General features: G+C 40.5%; 1 protein-coding gene across 1 annotated transcript; it reads left to right on the plus strand.

Annotated features, from left to right (window-relative positions):
- Nucleotides 1-403: 403 nt before the first annotated feature.
- On the plus strand, nucleotides 404-6,499 carry LOC141791111 (myogenesis-regulating glycosidase-like). Its single transcript, XM_074671341.1, has 6 exons — nucleotides 404-495; nucleotides 1,845-2,321; nucleotides 2,848-3,376; nucleotides 3,623-4,427; nucleotides 4,529-4,647; nucleotides 5,448-6,499. The coding sequence occupies exons 2-6, from the start codon at nucleotides 2,044-2,046 to the stop codon at nucleotides 5,793-5,795; spliced, it is 2,079 nt and encodes a 692-aa protein (XP_074527442.1). The 5' UTR covers nucleotides 404-495; nucleotides 1,845-2,043; the 3' UTR covers nucleotides 5,796-6,499.
- The last annotated feature ends 10,080 nt before the right edge of the window (nucleotides 6,500-16,579 follow it).

Genomic DNA, 16,579 nt, shown 5'->3' on the forward strand with positions numbered 1-16,579 from the left:
CCATCATATAATCACACCTGTACTTACTTCTGCTGTACCGTGCTGCGACTTCACATAAGCCGGGTCTGCGGGACACTGCTGAACACGAATTTATTAGTTTTCTTCCCAATCCCTAATTAATTGTGAATACGAAGCCACAACACCTATTCTGTTCTTGTACTGTTTCTACTGGCAACGGTCAAAGTGACAACTCAAAAAAAACATAACCCGAGCTTGTTAAAAATGACAGCCTCAAAAAGGCTCAGATGGACCAATTTATAGATTTTATCAAGTCAGATACATTTTTTTAGACGAACTTCGAACACAGTATTTCTCGTACTACATTTCCCAGAAGACATCAGGATGGTGTAAGCAGTGACGTAGCCAACGAGGACGAACCCAATCCATTCTTCATTCTTGTGGGCGACTACGGAACTTCAGACACTTTTGCGGCTGCGCAGTGAACACTGAGCTCACAGCTGTTTACACTGACCCCCTGAGAGAGCAGATGGAGAGGTAAGATAACACTCGTTTATTACCAATACGTATCAAAACATAGTGTTTAAGTTATTTTTTGGGCGCATCGGTGAAGTTAACCTACACAGCAAAATGTTTTTACTATGAACACGGTCGCAAACGCGTTCACACCGAGCTCGTGACAACCGGTACAGTCGACTCAGTGTGACTGTAATGTCCCATAGCGTCAGCAGCGTCCTCGGCAAGTGTTTGTTATCGATCAGGCGCTGGCACATTGGAAATGCTTGATCGGTTTATTAGTTAAAAGTCACCTTGGTGTTCATGGATCTGGAGGCCATATTTGTGCCTACTGTGAACAATTCAGTCGAAGGTTTCGGTGTTCAGGTGAAGTTTTATTAAGCAACGATATAAACACAAAGTAATAAGCAGTAATTATAGTTGAAACGCGTCTGTTCATAAGCTCACCGTTCGTAATAACGCATGTGTAAGCTACAACCTTACGGCAATATCTGCTCACTGAAGTACCTCCTCTAATACGGAGTCAGCTTTTTTTTTGTTTCTGTGGGAGCCAGACTTTTGCAGAGAATGCATTTCTATGTCTTGGTTCATCCCCTGCTGAACTGCTGCCTACCGTCATCAAAATAGAATTCAGACGTTAGCTGGAACATAATGATACCTGTTTTTAGGCTAAACAGAGCTCTGTTGTGGATGATTAGTGTGTAGTCTTACCTGAAACCTGTAGTTCTGCTACAGCACAGTTATTTGAGGGCTGCAACTCTGGTACTTACTTAAGTCTAAGGTGATCATAACAGCATGATAAATATATTTTAACCATGCTGACATCACAGTCATTGTCTCTTTAAGTAGTGTCACTGATGCTGTTAACATTAGTATGCACCTATTTGGCTGCAGAGCCTGGCTTCCTGCCATATGCCAAATGAGAGCTTCTGGTCTCTCTCTGCTCCATCTGCTGGACTCTGCTGCAGTTAAAAGAAACTGCACTCGGTACTGAAAAACTCCCCACAGATTGATTGTACAGTGAATTTTGTTATTGAGAACAGAAGGAAACAGAAGGTGAAAAGGCCTTTGTTGTGACAGCATGCAGCGATGGAATCTCAAAGCTATTTATAATCATGGTTACTGCAGACTGTCAGTGTGCCAACAGCAGGTTGCTTGCTGTGATGGTGAGCTTTAGAATACCAACTCTGGATATGTTTGACCCCAAATAGACTCTGAACATTAATTTCATCTTGCATTTGATAATTGATTACTCATTTGCTTTATTCATTGAAGTATATGTAGTTATTACCTCATTCTTACTACAAGAATGGAGTTTTGCATGTTTTGATGTACTTCAGCTGATTGTAGTTATGATGTCTTTCTTTCAGGTTTGCACAAATCAGCCCTTGTTCAGAAATGGAGACAATACAAAAGATAGGCAGGTAGACACTCTGTAGACTTTATTTTAACCTCCACTGCTGCCTCAAGAAGACACAGTCTATACCACGTTTTCATCAACACTGACGCCGGTGCCATCAAGTCCACTACAGCTGTTTTCTACACACCTCACTGCCTAAAGTCTCCAGCATGTATCAGATTGTCCCAGTGGCTCCCGGGGAGCAGCCGTTGCACGGAGAGGCCGGTGGTTCCCCCCTGAAGAAGAAACTGGCTAACGACGGCCGCCCTTTGGTCTTAGCAGGCATGTTTGGCTGTGTGCTGGTGCTGGCTGCTGTAGTTGCCTGGTGCTACTACTCAGCTTCCCTTCGTAAAGCACAGCTGCTGAAGACTGAACTCTTAGACCTCAATAAAGATGGATTTATCGTTCATAACCAGGCAGGGGCTGTTCTCTTCAGCATGGCTTTCAGGTGGGTTTTCTACACTTTGACTAATCTGATTTTTTGTCATTCCAACTGGAGCTTAGCCTGTAACTTTTTAATGCGTTATACTTGTTTGACCTCAGCACAGTTGTCCCTCTATGTCTGTGCTTAGTCAGACCAAAAAGCTGTGTGTCCACCATGTGTGGATGCATAATGGAAAGCCAGATGAGACAGCCACGATTATACCCTCAGGGAATTTAGACTGTCCTACATCTGTGGAGTGCATATCGACAGCTTAGCCAAAGAGCTATGTCTGTACTTGCAGAGAAATAGAATATGATACAAAATATTGGACATTTATCTTCTCTTGTCTTTTGAATTGTTAGACTTTTCTTTTCTGATAAAGTTTTTTAGTTATCTGATAAAATTATTATAGTCTCAAATAATTTGGTTGGGCTTGCTCTATTTGAGTGATACAGAAATGCAAGTCTTCGCTAACATAAAAAGCTTGGTAAGTGTTGTTTATAAAAAGTTTACTGATACTCATTTCCTCTCTGATAACTCTCTGTTTTAGATCTGGCACTCTGGATCTGGACTCCTGCTCAAAAGAGGGAAATATTCTGAGCTGCAGTCAGTCAGATTCTGGCAAACTGAACTTCTTTATCCAAACAGTTCGACCAAAAGATACAGTCATGTGTTACCGTGTTCGCTGGGAGGAGCTCCAAGACAAGATGGTGGAGCATGCCATGGCCTACAACGACTCTCACTGGTATGGCGGGGCTGAGACAGCAGCACAGTACTGGCCTATTAAGATCCAGGGAGAAGAAGAGCCACAGCCCTTCATCACCAGCGATGTCTATTCAAATCGTAAAGCTTTTGGGGGATTCTTGGAGCGCTATTGGCTGTCTTCTAATGCCACTGCTATCAAGATTAACGACACAGTGCCGTTTCATTTGGGCTGGTCAGAGAAGGACAGGACTCTCAGGTTTCAAGCCCGGTACGAGAACTCTCCCTTTAGACCACCAGAGGGTCAGCCTGCCTTTCCTGAGCTCAGCTATAGAGTGTGTGTGGGGTCAGATGTTACCTCTATTCACAAATATATGGTGAGTATTGACACAAAAATAATTTTTTTTAAACTGTAAACCCAAAGATTTCATAACCACAACTTTCATAGCTCAGACAAGTGCTAGCCAACCAAGAAATTGTTTTGCTTGTGTTTGCACTATGAATATGTCAAAACTACATCACACACTAACACATGAATGGTTCTGGTACAGTCATTGAACCCAAAACAAAAGATTAAGTGCCCTGCAGTAAGTGTGTGCTCTTCATCTGTGCATTATATTCAGGTACGTCGGTATTTCCCAAAACCCATCAAGGTCCCATCTCCTGAGGTGTTCAAAAAACCCTTGTGGTCCACATGGGCACTCTACAAGACGGCAGTGACTCAGGAGAAGCTTCTGCACTTTGCCTCTGAAATCACCAAACATGGCTTTACATGCTCCCACCTGGAGCTGGACGACCGCTACACAGCAGATTATGGAGAGTTTGACTTTGACCCACAGAAGTTCCCTAATGCCAGTGGTATGTTTGAAAAGCTCAGAGAGGACGGGTTTCAAGTGTCGCTCTGGACACATCCTTTCATTAACTATGACTCCATGAATTTTGGTGTTGCTGTGGAGAAAGGATTGTTTGTGAGGGAGCCAAGTGGTGAGCTGCCGGCTCTGGTTCGCTGGTGGAACGGCATTGGAGGAATTTTGGACTTTACCAACCCAGAAGCCCGCGAGTGGTACTCCTCACATCTTCGTATGCTAAAAAATCGCTATGATGTGACGTCCTTCAAGTTTGATGCAGGAGAGACAAGCTACCTCCCTCGCCAGTTTAGCACCCTGATACCATTGTCTGACCCCTCCACCTTCACTCGACGCTACACTGAGATGGCCATACCGTTTAGTGAGCGTGCAGAGCTGAGGGTGGGTTACCAGAGTCAGAACATCTCCTGCTTCAGCAGGATCATTGATCGAGACTCTGTGTGGGGATATGAACTCGGCCTCAAGTCTATCATCCCCACTGTTCTGACGATCAGCGTCTTGGGCTACCAATTTGTCTTACCTGATATGATTGGAGGGAATGCTTACCCTAACCGCACCACAGGTATGGTCCAAAGTTTAGAGTCAAACATTGCTCATTTAAGAGCTCTATTGAAGACATGTTGTATTTTTGTGGTCTGACAGTCTCACTGTGTTGTGCTGTAGGTGCTTTAGACAGCAATAATGGTCTGCCAGAAAGAGAGCTGTATATTCGATGGCTGGAGCTGTCCGCTTTCATGCCTGCTATGCAGTTTTCCATACCACCATGGGCATATGACAAAGAGGTGAGTAATGTCCTGTTTTAGTCATTTTCAATCCAACAGATTCAGACTCACCCACTGAAGAACCACTTATCTATGAGGGTGGGCTGAAAAGTTCAACACCTGACTAGGAAGGAGTTATACCATAGAGAAGTAACTTGGCATGCATTAAATCCAACATTTTCTGGCACTTACAGCATGGTTTATTTTTCAACACAGTCAATGTTTTCTTATGTGGCAGGACGTCCGGACCTTGGGCCATCTTCAAGGCTCTCCCTACCCCTCTTGAATTCAGCTGCTTACTTTTTCACAGTCAACAAAGCTGCAGCATCGTCCCCTAATGTAGCAACCATGTCAGTGTGAATGTCCTTCGTGGTTAAATCCTTTTTCTGAGGATATTTGATTACACCATGGTGCCAAATTGTATCTATATTTACAAAATGTATCTGGTTCTCAGTTTATCTGAAAATAAACCATGCTGTAGGTGTCAGAAAATGTCAAATTAAATCATGCCAAGTTCGATTACTATGGCATAACTTCTTCCAAGTCAGGCTACAAACTCTTCAGCCCTCCCTCGAATGTCCTTTGACTCCAACACAGTCCAGGTGAATATATATATATTAGCTAATTTAAGTAGCTTTTTAGTTGTTAACATGTATTTTTATCAAATAAAATCACTCTCTACTAAATTATAATAAATACAGGCCTGTTTTTAAAAATTTGGACTGGTTTAATTGTCGACACTCAGTGGTCCTTTATCAAGCTACTTTGATATCATAGTGTAAACCAAATCTTAATTTCATTGTTTCTGCATTCGTCTGCAGGTGGTAGAGATTGCACAGAAGTTCACAGAGCTCCATGAGACTCTTGTAGCTCCACGGGTGCTGGAACTGGCGAGCGAAGTTCTTGATACGGGAGACCCAATCATACGGCCCCTCTGGTGGATCGCCAAGGAAGACGAGGCAGCATACAAGATTGACTCCCAGTTCCTGATCGGGGACGACTTGATGGTAGCTCCAGTGTTAGAGCCAGGGAAGCAGGAGAGGGATATCTACCTCCCCGCAGGACGATGGAGAAGTTACAAAGGGGAACATTTTGACAAAGGCCCCATGTACCTTACTGATTACCCTGTGGACCTGGATGAGATAGCTTTCTTTACATGGGTTCACTAAGACACTTGATGAATACAATCACACACTCATTCTTTACCCTCATGTACATCTTTATGAGCACAGAAGCCTAGAAATGGAGGGAAATATTAGCTTTTTTTTTTAAAGGGAAATGACCACTAGGGATCTGCTGCCAATGCAGAATGTGATTTTAAACATTAACCTCATGTCTCCTCTGACCTGCTCAACCTTTATGTACTTGTATACTAGTGCCTGCAGATTTTAACCATCCGTCCAAAGATTTAGGGCAGAACTTGTTTTCACGTCTGATGCTCTTGTTCCATCCTTGAAAAACTCCTCATCCTCATGTGCCTTCCACAGTTTATAATAAAAGCAATTTGATTGTATCGTCACCAGTCTTCCACTGAGTAGATGTTTAGATAACAAATTTTCTTCCTGCAGCTAGGAAAAGAGGCTTTAGGGTGAAAGCTAACCAGGTTGTGTTGTCTTTGAATTGTACTGCAGGCCAGATTAAATAGCTGTGTGGTAAAGTAACTGATAATTGTCCTAATTGTCTCTTGACAGGGCAATGGACTGGCAATAAATATGCACTAAGAGGGCATGTCTAACCTTATCCTAACATGGTAACTGCTGTATTGTGGAAAATCTTTGAAGTACCCGACTAAGCTAAATGCATTGATCTGCTTTGCACTGACAATAACTCTGATGTAATTTGTGGTTTGCTTGCTGTTGGTATTTATTAACCTTTTTTAGATTAAAGGGTGATATTTTAGTGAATGTACAGTAAAGAATCATACACTGGTTTTAAATTTGGGCTTCTTTCATGGCCAACAACGTCTTTATTTTCACATTCCATAACCTGTAGTGCCATTCTGTCATTTCAGTGCCAAATTCTATCTCCTGCTGTAAGCTTTACACATCCGCACAAGTTAAATTCACAGCTCAGGGTAGTAAAGGGATTACATTTGTTATGCTGGAATTTCGTTGATCATGTCAGAATGATGTGGAATTATTACTCTGATGCTACTGGTTGCCTAGTGAAACAGGTGTTGTTAGTTATGTTGACACATTTAAAGTGCCATTCATTTCTGCCTTGTGACTTAATTTGCCTTATCAGATGATCTAGCCCAGATACAAATACACACTAATATAGCTGATGCTCTGCACCTTTACAGTACTGTTAAGATGCACATGAGTAGTTTTATTCTACGTTGAGATATGAGCCATCTGAATATATGTCTGTCTGCTCTGACACAATGTTTACTGGCATGAGAGTAAAGCACATTAAAGGCTGAGCCAGCTGAATGCCTCGCTTGAAAATAATGGTATGATGTAAGCTAAAATCAGATTTTTAAATGTATGATTTGTAACAGCTTTTGTCATGTCTCTCTAATTGTTTGTTTTTGATGTGTAAATGAAATATTGCTTTAATATTGGAGTCTGTGTTGCTTTCTTTCATTTAGTATGGCAAAGGGTGGCAAAGTCACATTCTCAAATAAACCTTAAACAGGATAGTTTGATGCCAAGATATTTTTTTTTTTTTTTTTTTTTTTTTTTTTTTTACCATCTGAGTCACATTAAATGAAGGCCACTCAGACATAGAATTTTATTTGATCTCTAATTTTCAACAAAAATATTTGACTGCTATCAACTTCAACAAGAATCCTCACATTACTTTCATTGTAAAGGTTTAGGAATTCATTTAAAAAGTGATCTTTAATGATTTCGTATGCTATATGAGTTCTTGACGACAAATCTCTTCATTTGTTTCTTAGTCAAATTCATTAATCAATTCATGCACTGAAAGACTTTGTTACAGTAAATCATTCATCAGTGATTTTAGATAAAGACAGTACAGAAACAATGACTTTTCCTGCTGGTGATCTTGCTGGATTTTTAAGGTCAAAAGGAGTTGTAAATAGTTTATAAAACTTGTTTGATTGATTTTTTGAATTCTCAATAATATAAACAGCATTTAATCTGGAAGTTTGGAAATAGTGCATTTTATTTCCAGACTTCTTCCTGTGCAAAAAAGGAATCAACCTGAAGCTAATAATATATTGCCAGGCATTGTAGTTGCGAGGGATCTCTACCTCTTTGGTTTGGAGTGAAATTTAAATTCTCTCATGTGAGTTAAATCGTTTGTTCTTCCCTGACAGTACCTGTTTACAGGAACGACTTGATACACTGTGCAGTGGCATGTACCACACTATTTTTTCTTTAGTGATCTGTATACTTATATTTGTGAATAATTCCCTGCTATAGATGTGGTATTAAAATGTTTTTAAGGGTTTTGAGTCATTGCTCAACCATTCTGATGACTTTCTGTGATAAAGTAGTAATCATTTTATTGAAAAGTTTTAGTTCTAGTGTTCTTGATTCTACCACCAAGGGGCGCTAAAGTCACACATCCTTATATCACTTGTTGACAAACTTTTGATGTCTGACAGTCAAATTAAGCCTTGACAACATGTTCAGTCAGGTATGTAAAGCCTTTTTTTTTTTTTTTTTTTTTTTTTTGTCATTTTTTTGGTTCTCACCTAGAAGCCACTAAAACAGAGAAGGTTTAGTTGAAAAAATGGAAAGATTGCCTAAAATCATAGACTGTTTAAAATGCTCGTTTTAACTATACATGAACACAGCATGCATCTTTTATTGTTTAGTGTGATGAGCTTGCTTCTAAAATAAACAACCACTACAACAACAGTGTTTACAGTCAAAAAAAAAAAAAAAAAAAAAAAAGGCAGATACTAGGGGTCAATCAAGATATTTTAATGCTATCCTAGTTTCATAGAGTTTGAGTTGGAAGTCTGACAATTTTATTTCAACATAAAAAATGTTGATGTTATAACATTTAAAAAATAATAATAATAAAAAAGTGGCGTTTCCTTTTTACATTACAAAAGAAAAACACCAAACGTGGGGTTTGTAGTGGCACCAGACAATACAAACACAGCTCATTAGCTAGCTCCAGGTATCAGCAAACAACAGCATTAAAGATCCAAACATGATAGACTACATTAAAAACAAGTCTAATACAGTCAGTGTTCCGAGTTACTTTTACCGTTAGATATGTGCTGATGGAAAAACAAAAACTTTGATGTTAGCTAGCATAAGGGTATGCTAGGTTATGCTAGCAAGCTATCTAGAGTGTTAGCTATGAGGCCTCTGAATGCTCACATAAACTGTAGGCAACCTGATGAGGTTAAAAGAATACGTTATTTTACATTGAAATGCGGTCTGAAGTCTCTAAACATCAACATTTGAAAGTGCTATTATATTCTGATTAGTCTAATCTCCCCATGACTAAGATATCAGAGAATCAACTGCTGTGTTTGAAGGGAATTTTAAGATTTATTAAAAATTATGAGAACTTGCAAAAACAAAAAATGTGTTACAAGTATTGTAAGTCGTTGACAGGATTGAAAAATGCACCCATTATAGACTAACCAGAGGTCATTTGCAAACTAAAGCTAACTAAGACATAATACTTGCAGTTTTAATGTGGCTGATATAACTCACATTTTCAGTACACCTTATGACAGGCTGTACGCAGCATTTTGAATTTTACATGAGAAAAAAAGAGACATTATGTGGACACCAAGAAGAGGATTATCTGATCATTGATTTCACCGCTCTTGATTTTAAAGGCAGTGGCATTTAGTGAAGCAAACTTTGTAAGAACAGGCCATAATATTCACAAGTTTGTTTAATGAGTTTTCACCTTAATGTAAAACATGTTAACTTAGAGTGAGCCTTTTATATCATTTCAAGAAGCTGGTCCCCTTCAACCGAGGCTGCAAACTTGTACATTTATTCTACCGCAACACAGAGCGGACAGGCTGAAGTGACCGCCATATGTGTTTTTGTGTTTAGTGGTTACCAGCACCAGTTGTAGAAGAAGATGGTGAGATAGTGGTTGTTGCTGTGCTCAAAAATAAACTGCATTGCCACAGAAGTTTTTTTATCATCACATCTATCATGCATCACAGCAGCACTGCCACTTTTGGAGCAACAACAATAAATGTGTGAGCAAAGGATCATTTGAGTCTATATACTCATGGCTATATATCACTAATAATTCTGAAACACAGAGTAGTTACTGCTTTTTGGATATTTTGCAAAATAAAAAATCTTATTAACGGATTTCTTTTTGCCTAGTGAGCTTTAACAAACTTCTTGATGTCCACATAAATCCAACTGTGACTCTTCATTTTTCTTCTTGCTACTCAATCAACGGGAGGAAAACAGAGATAAAGTCATTTTTATGCTGCTTCATGTTCCAGAGCTTCAGTGAAAAATGAGAATAATGGCTGTGGACACCACCAGCAAGACCACAAGGGAACAAGAAGGTACGAGGCAGACTCCAGAACCAAAGGGGAAAAGGGAACCCAAGCCGGGCGGCAAGATGTCGAGACTGGAGGGTGTGGCACTGTTACACATGTCCCCCTCACAGCATGTTAAAGGGGCTATACAGCCATCTTTGAATATGCAACCCTTGGTGACAGCGCCTGCAAGATACGGAAGAAGTGAAACAATGAATAAGTGAAAGCCACCAGGCTTCCCGTGAAGTAGTGTAATAGTGAATATTAACACAAAAACTTAGAAAGAAGAATTGTACCTAACACATTGTTGGCGAAACATCGGTCTGTACCAGGAGGACAGTCCAGAGCAACTGAGCAGATTGGAGTGGTTGGTCCACAGGTGAAGCACTTAAGCCCACATGCTATGCAGACACACAGGACAGAGTCATGCTTTTCTTTCTTTCTTTTTCTTCTTCTTCTTTTTTTTTTGTTTAAATAATAGCAAGCTTTAAGGAAATTTTCTTTTGAGCCACAGAATAATTTTTAGTGTCAGAAAATTATTCCCTTCATTCAAAAAATTGAAGAAAATTAAAAACCCTACTCTTACTTTCAGACCACTGTATCTTTTCTTATTTTGCAACAACTTCAACTTTTAGTGCTGCAATGTCAAACTAAAATACAAAAGGCATGTATCAGGTGATCTTACCTGTGGACAGAGTGAAAAACAGAACCAGAGCTCCAAAAAACTGCATCATGTGGAGTGACAAATAACTTTTGGTTTGCAGTACCAAAGGAAAACCAGGGTAAAAATGAAAACTCCTTCAAACAATGCTGCCTTTATATACTGTAACCTCTGTGTCTGCTTAAATTATGACAGCTACACCAAACTCCCGCCCCATCCAGGTAAAGTAGGTAAATAATCCCAGAGACAAACGTGCAGCTACACTCATGTAGGTAAATACAAAAAGTATAAGTCTGAAATTATCTCTGGTTGCAGATTGAATAACTGCCCCAAGGGCTGCATCACCGGGCGCCATAAAAACAATACATATGGTTCTACTCCAAATATTTAGATAACCTGTCAAGGAGCAACTAACTAGTGTTATTTGGGGTTACAGGTCACATGCGAAGGACCAAAAACTCCTGACTCTTTTTTGACTTTGTTCTGCTTTTTATTTGATTTGGGAAGGTTAACAAAGTCTGAACAAAACCTGTTTCTCTCCTTCTTCTCAGAACACCACTCATTCCTGCTCAGAGAATTGAACACCCAAGGCAATGTTGACCCAAAGAAAATGTTTATTGTTGTCCATCCTAAAAAAAAAAAGTTACAAAAAGTTGTGTAGAGGGAAATTAGATTGCATAATGAACAACAAAAGCTCATCATTAGAAGCTGTTGTTATTGTGACTACAAGTGGGCCAATATTGCTAGCATGCCATGGTGCTAAACTAACAGCGCAAAATGTGTGTATTTTTTATTTTACCAGTCGAGCACTTGTATTAGTTAAAAGGTTTTTGTTCTTGATTTCAAAGTTACATTTTTCAACTCTGTCAATCTCTTTTGCCACGCTAGTGGCGATAAGTTATAATTACAGGCAGCAAAAGAGGTCACTCTGATAATTGCTTTGTTTTCCCTTCATCTGAACATATTTGTCCCGTCTTTGAAGGTACACTTTCGGAAGAAAGTTCATCCCCTGAAGTCAAAAGCTGTATATTTTGTCATTTATGATATTTACTTTACTTGACCTTTTGGAGTATTCACCTGCTCATGGAATAACACAGCATGCATAGTCTGAGAATAAGTCTGTCATTTCAACCAGATAATCCCTGAAAACTTAACATTGACTTAACACTGCATGGAGTCTTTGAATGCCAACAGTGGATAATGATTTGAATATATTTGTTTTAATAAGAAACAAATTATTCACTTTCAGCTTAACTATTTCATAAACGTTGTCCAAATTCCTTCGTGTTATTCCCTGAGGAGCCTTTTTCTTTGGAGCCCATCTAGATCTATTGTCTGTTAGAAATGGCTACACTGCAAAAAACTAAAATCTTATCAGGTGTTTTTTTCTTATTTAAAGTAAAAATTGTCTTATTATAGAAAAGAAGAATAGAAAAGAAATTTATTGTCATAGTAACAAGTACAACAAAATTGAAGTCACAGCAGCAATCAAGAAAACAAAAGTAAGAAAGTGTATAGAAAGTGCAAAAAGATCCATAAGAACATAGATGCTGACAGCTTGTCCATCATTGTCCAGTTCATCCAGCCTCCACCTCCACAGGGTCCAAGACTGAGCTTCTTCAGTCATGCTACATCTCTGTCTCCTAGATCCTGTCTGCTCACAGCAGGTGAAGTTCCTCCAAAATGGCGTTGGTGTCTGATGTTAGCTCTGTTAGCCATGTCTGTGAATAGCATGATGCTACTCTGCCCTCTGGTATTCCCTCTGTTGCTAGGTTAGCACGGCTAGCTGGTCCATCTTATTGGAGATAGATCTTACGTTCCCAATAATGATGGATTGAAGGACAGGTCCATGTGGTCACTTCTTAGCTCACGCCTGAGAACCAGCACGTCGTCCTCACCTCCTTCTCCTCACCTTGTGGGGAGACATCAGGCCTTACACCAGTTAGCATTGACATGCTACAGGCTGCAAAGAGGTTAGTGCACACGTAAACAATGCAGCCATGGTTACATGTAGGATCCAGACAAACACAAGAGAAAAAGTAGTAAAAATATCACTGAAGCCACAAAAAGTTTGGTGTCCATGACCAACAAATGAGCCATACAAAGTAATGATCCACTTCAAATACAAAGATTATGAAAAAGAGACAAAAAATTACAAGAAACAGACAAAGAAGAGAGAGCTGCTGCAAAAGGCAGCTATAGCCAACAGGGCGGTGCCTGGCAACAATTATCATACACGATATAAGCCACATTCAACTTATTGGTCCGGAAAAAATGTCTTTGTTCAAGTTTTTTAAAGACAAAAATGAGGTCTGAATTGCTTGTAAGCCAAAAAATGTCTGCTAATGGACCAAAAAAAAAGAAAAACTAGAATAAGAATAATACAAGTAACTTTTCTCTTGTTCCCTTGGTAGATTTTTTTGTTACTTCCCACAAGCAGTGCAGATGTCATTTTCACCTTTAATAACTTGAAATGAGACACTTTTCTGGACTGGTCAGGGTAAAACTAAACCTTTTCTAAACCCACATCCACCAAGAAATCCAATATGACTCCATTGTTTCACCTTATACCCATACACGTGTGATCATCGATGGGGACAGATGAGAAGGTGACGTCCAAGTTCTTGGTCGATCACAAATTTATTAACAATGCATCTAGAATGTGCAGTTACAGACTCTGTGTTAGTTACATTTCCCTAACTACAACATGTGCTGGGGCAGTTCACGAATTCTGTCCTCATTGCTCTGAATCAGAACCCAAGAACATCAAGTATCTGACAGTTTGTTCCAACAATGTAGGAAGGGTCATCTGGGGTGGTTTCCCTTTTCAGTGATTGTTTCCAGAGTACAAGCATCATATCATTCCTGTTTCTGGGGGAGTGAAACACATGAACTTCTACTCCCCCAGGCTAATTACCATCTGTGGAGGACAGTTAGATACACACATGCACACATACACACACACACACACACACACACACACACACATGCATACACACACTCTGTGCTCTGCATGTTTTTCCACATTAGTATCTGTTTTTCTCCGAGTTTTGCAGTCACCAGTTCCTGTTTCACAGGCTGTAAATGTCAAGCACTCACACTTTGTCACACTTTTTACAGAGACTTTGAGCAGGAGAGTGTATAATTAAAATGGTATAAATAAGTATAACCCTCGTTGTTCATCAGTACATGACCACCATGAGCCCATTTTGTTGGAATCAGCATTAGCAAAGTCATCAGAATGACTGAGCTAAATACTTTATCATGTCATCAGTCTATCTTAGACTACAAGCTGCTCAGTTTTGTGGTCAGGTCTTGCTCAATGGTAAGCCTGCAGCAGCAGAAGTTGAACTTCTCGTTTCAAAGCCACAGTGAGTCACCTGCTTCACAAACTGAAGAGCTGTTGTAGTGACTGATTTGAATTTTAGATCTTGTTTGAGGATTGGCAGACCGGGGTGGTGGTCCCTCTTTTTAAGAAGGGGGACCGGAGGGTGTGTTCCAACTACAGGGGGATCACACTCCTCAGCCTCCCTGGTAAAGTCTATTCGGGGGTACTGGAGAGGAGGGTCCGTAGGATAGTCGAACCTCGGATTCAGGAGGAGCAATGTGGTTTTTGTCCTGGCCATGGAACTGTGGACCAGCTCTATACCCTCAGCAGGGTCCTCGAGGGTGCATGGGAGTTTGCCCAACCTGTCCGCATGTGTTTTGTGGACTTGGAGAAAACATTCGACCGTGTCCCTCTGGGAGTCCTGTGGCGGGTTCTCCGGTAGTATGGGGTGTTGGGCTGCTTGTTACGAGCTGTCAGTTCCCTGTTCGACCGGTGCCAGAGCTTGGTCTGCATTGCTGGCAGTAAGTTGGACTCGTTTCCAGTGAGGGTTGGACTCCGCCAAGGCTGCCCTTTGTCACCGATTCTGTTCATAACTTTTATGGACAGAATTTCTAGGCACAGCCAGGGAGTCAAGGGGGTCCAGTTTGGTGACCTCAGGATTGGATCACTGCTTTTTGCAGATGATGTGGTCCTGTTGGCTTCAAGCCGTGACCTTCAACTCTCTCTGGATCGGTTCGCAGCCCAGTGTGAAGCTGGGATGAGAATCAGCACCTCCAAATCCGAGTCTATGGTCCTCAGCTGGAAAAGGGTGGAGCGAGAGGTCGACAGGCGGATTGGTGCAGCGTCTGCAGTAATGCGGACTCTGCACAGGTCTGTCGTGGTGAAGAGGGAGCTGAGCCAGAAGGCAAAACTCTCTGTTTACCGGTCGATCTTCGTTCCCACCCTCACCTATGGTCATGAGCTTTGGGTAGTGACCGAAGGAACAAGATCGCGGGTACAAGCGGCTGAAATGAGCTTCCTCCGTAGGGTGGCCGGGCTCTCCCTTAGAGATAGGGTGAGAAGCTCGGCTATCGGGAGGAGCTCAGAGTAGAGCTCCTGCTCCTCCGGGTTGGGAGGAGCCAGATGAGGTGGCTCGGGCATCTAATGAGGATGCCTCCTGGACGCCTCCCTGGTGAGGTGTTCAGGGCACGTCCCACCGAGAGGAGACCCCAGGGCAGACCCAGGACACTCTAGAGAGACTACATTTCTCGGCAGGCCTGGGAACGTCTTGGGATCCCCCCGGAGGAGCTGGATGAAGTGGCTAGGGAGAAGGAAGTCTGGGCTTCCCTGCTCAGGCTGCTGCCCCCGCGACCCAACCCCGGATAAGTGGAAGAAAATGGATGAATGGAACTTGTTTGAGTAGATTCATGAGCACTTATTGTTTGTCACAGAGATGCAGAAATGTTATCTTGTGCTTTTATCACTAGCTGTACAGATACATTAACTCTCTTTTTACTGCCTCTGTTAAATACTCTGCCCTTGTTGCCTGCTTTTTATTTTACTTGTCTCATTTATAGAGAAGTGAAATTGAAATTCTTTTGTTCTGTTTTTTTAGCCACACTGTCAATTCTCCACACGTTTCAGTCATTACATGTTTTTAGCGTTTCAGAGATCACTTCGGTTCTTGAATACTCCCTTTTTAAATGTTTCCCATGTGTCCCAAACAAGAACCAAAGCTCTGTGGCTCACATCCTTTTGTGAGTTTTTTTAAGGGTTTTTTGGTTTGTTTGTTTTGTTAAACTTCAACCTATGATAACTGATTCTAATGACTTCTACTTATTTTATTATCATTAAGCCATGAACCTTATAAGATTTTTAAAATCTTCATCTTTTCTACTCCTTTAGTGTATTAACTTTAGATGCCAGCTCTCATGCATGAAATGTGCTGGATAAATAAAATTGAGTTAAGAGCCAAGTTGAACTTTCACTGGCTGCAGGAAGAGCTGCAGGCTGCTTCTGTGTTTTTTTTTTTTACTCACTTAAGGTATGCAGCTGTTTCATCCCTTCTGTAATATGTGTTAAATAGTTCCCACTGTCTTATTACAATGCTGTTACGTAACATAAGGCAGCACAAATTTTCCACAGCTCTTGGATGTTTTTTTTCTAGTAATAATTCAATAATTTACTTTCATTTTGTACAGATTTTTTGTACTCTTATGTAAAACTTATGATTGCACAAATACACCAAATACATCCAAGAGACTCAGAAATTCTCCACTCTTGGTTTTTGGTAAATAGGTCACTTTCACAGAGCTTTTAAACTATAAAATAAAACAGCTGAAATAAGTGAAAATGTCTTTTGTTATGACAATATAACCTGGTATTTGATAAAGAAATGACTATGTAAAGGATTCTTAATGACTTTATAGAGACGCTTTCTTCCACCTCGAAGTCCTCAACCTGATATCATTTTACTTGCAAATTGGAACTAGGAAATTGATCCCAGGAAAATTCAGTTCTTATGAAGAGAAGC

This window comes from Halichoeres trimaculatus, unplaced genomic scaffold (genome assembly GCF_033239565.1).
Source record: "Halichoeres trimaculatus isolate MK-OKI-2021-1 unplaced genomic scaffold, fHalTri1.1 fHalTri1_scaffold_5, whole genome shotgun sequence".
NCBI lineage: Eukaryota > Metazoa > Chordata > Actinopteri > Labriformes > Labridae > Halichoeres > Halichoeres trimaculatus.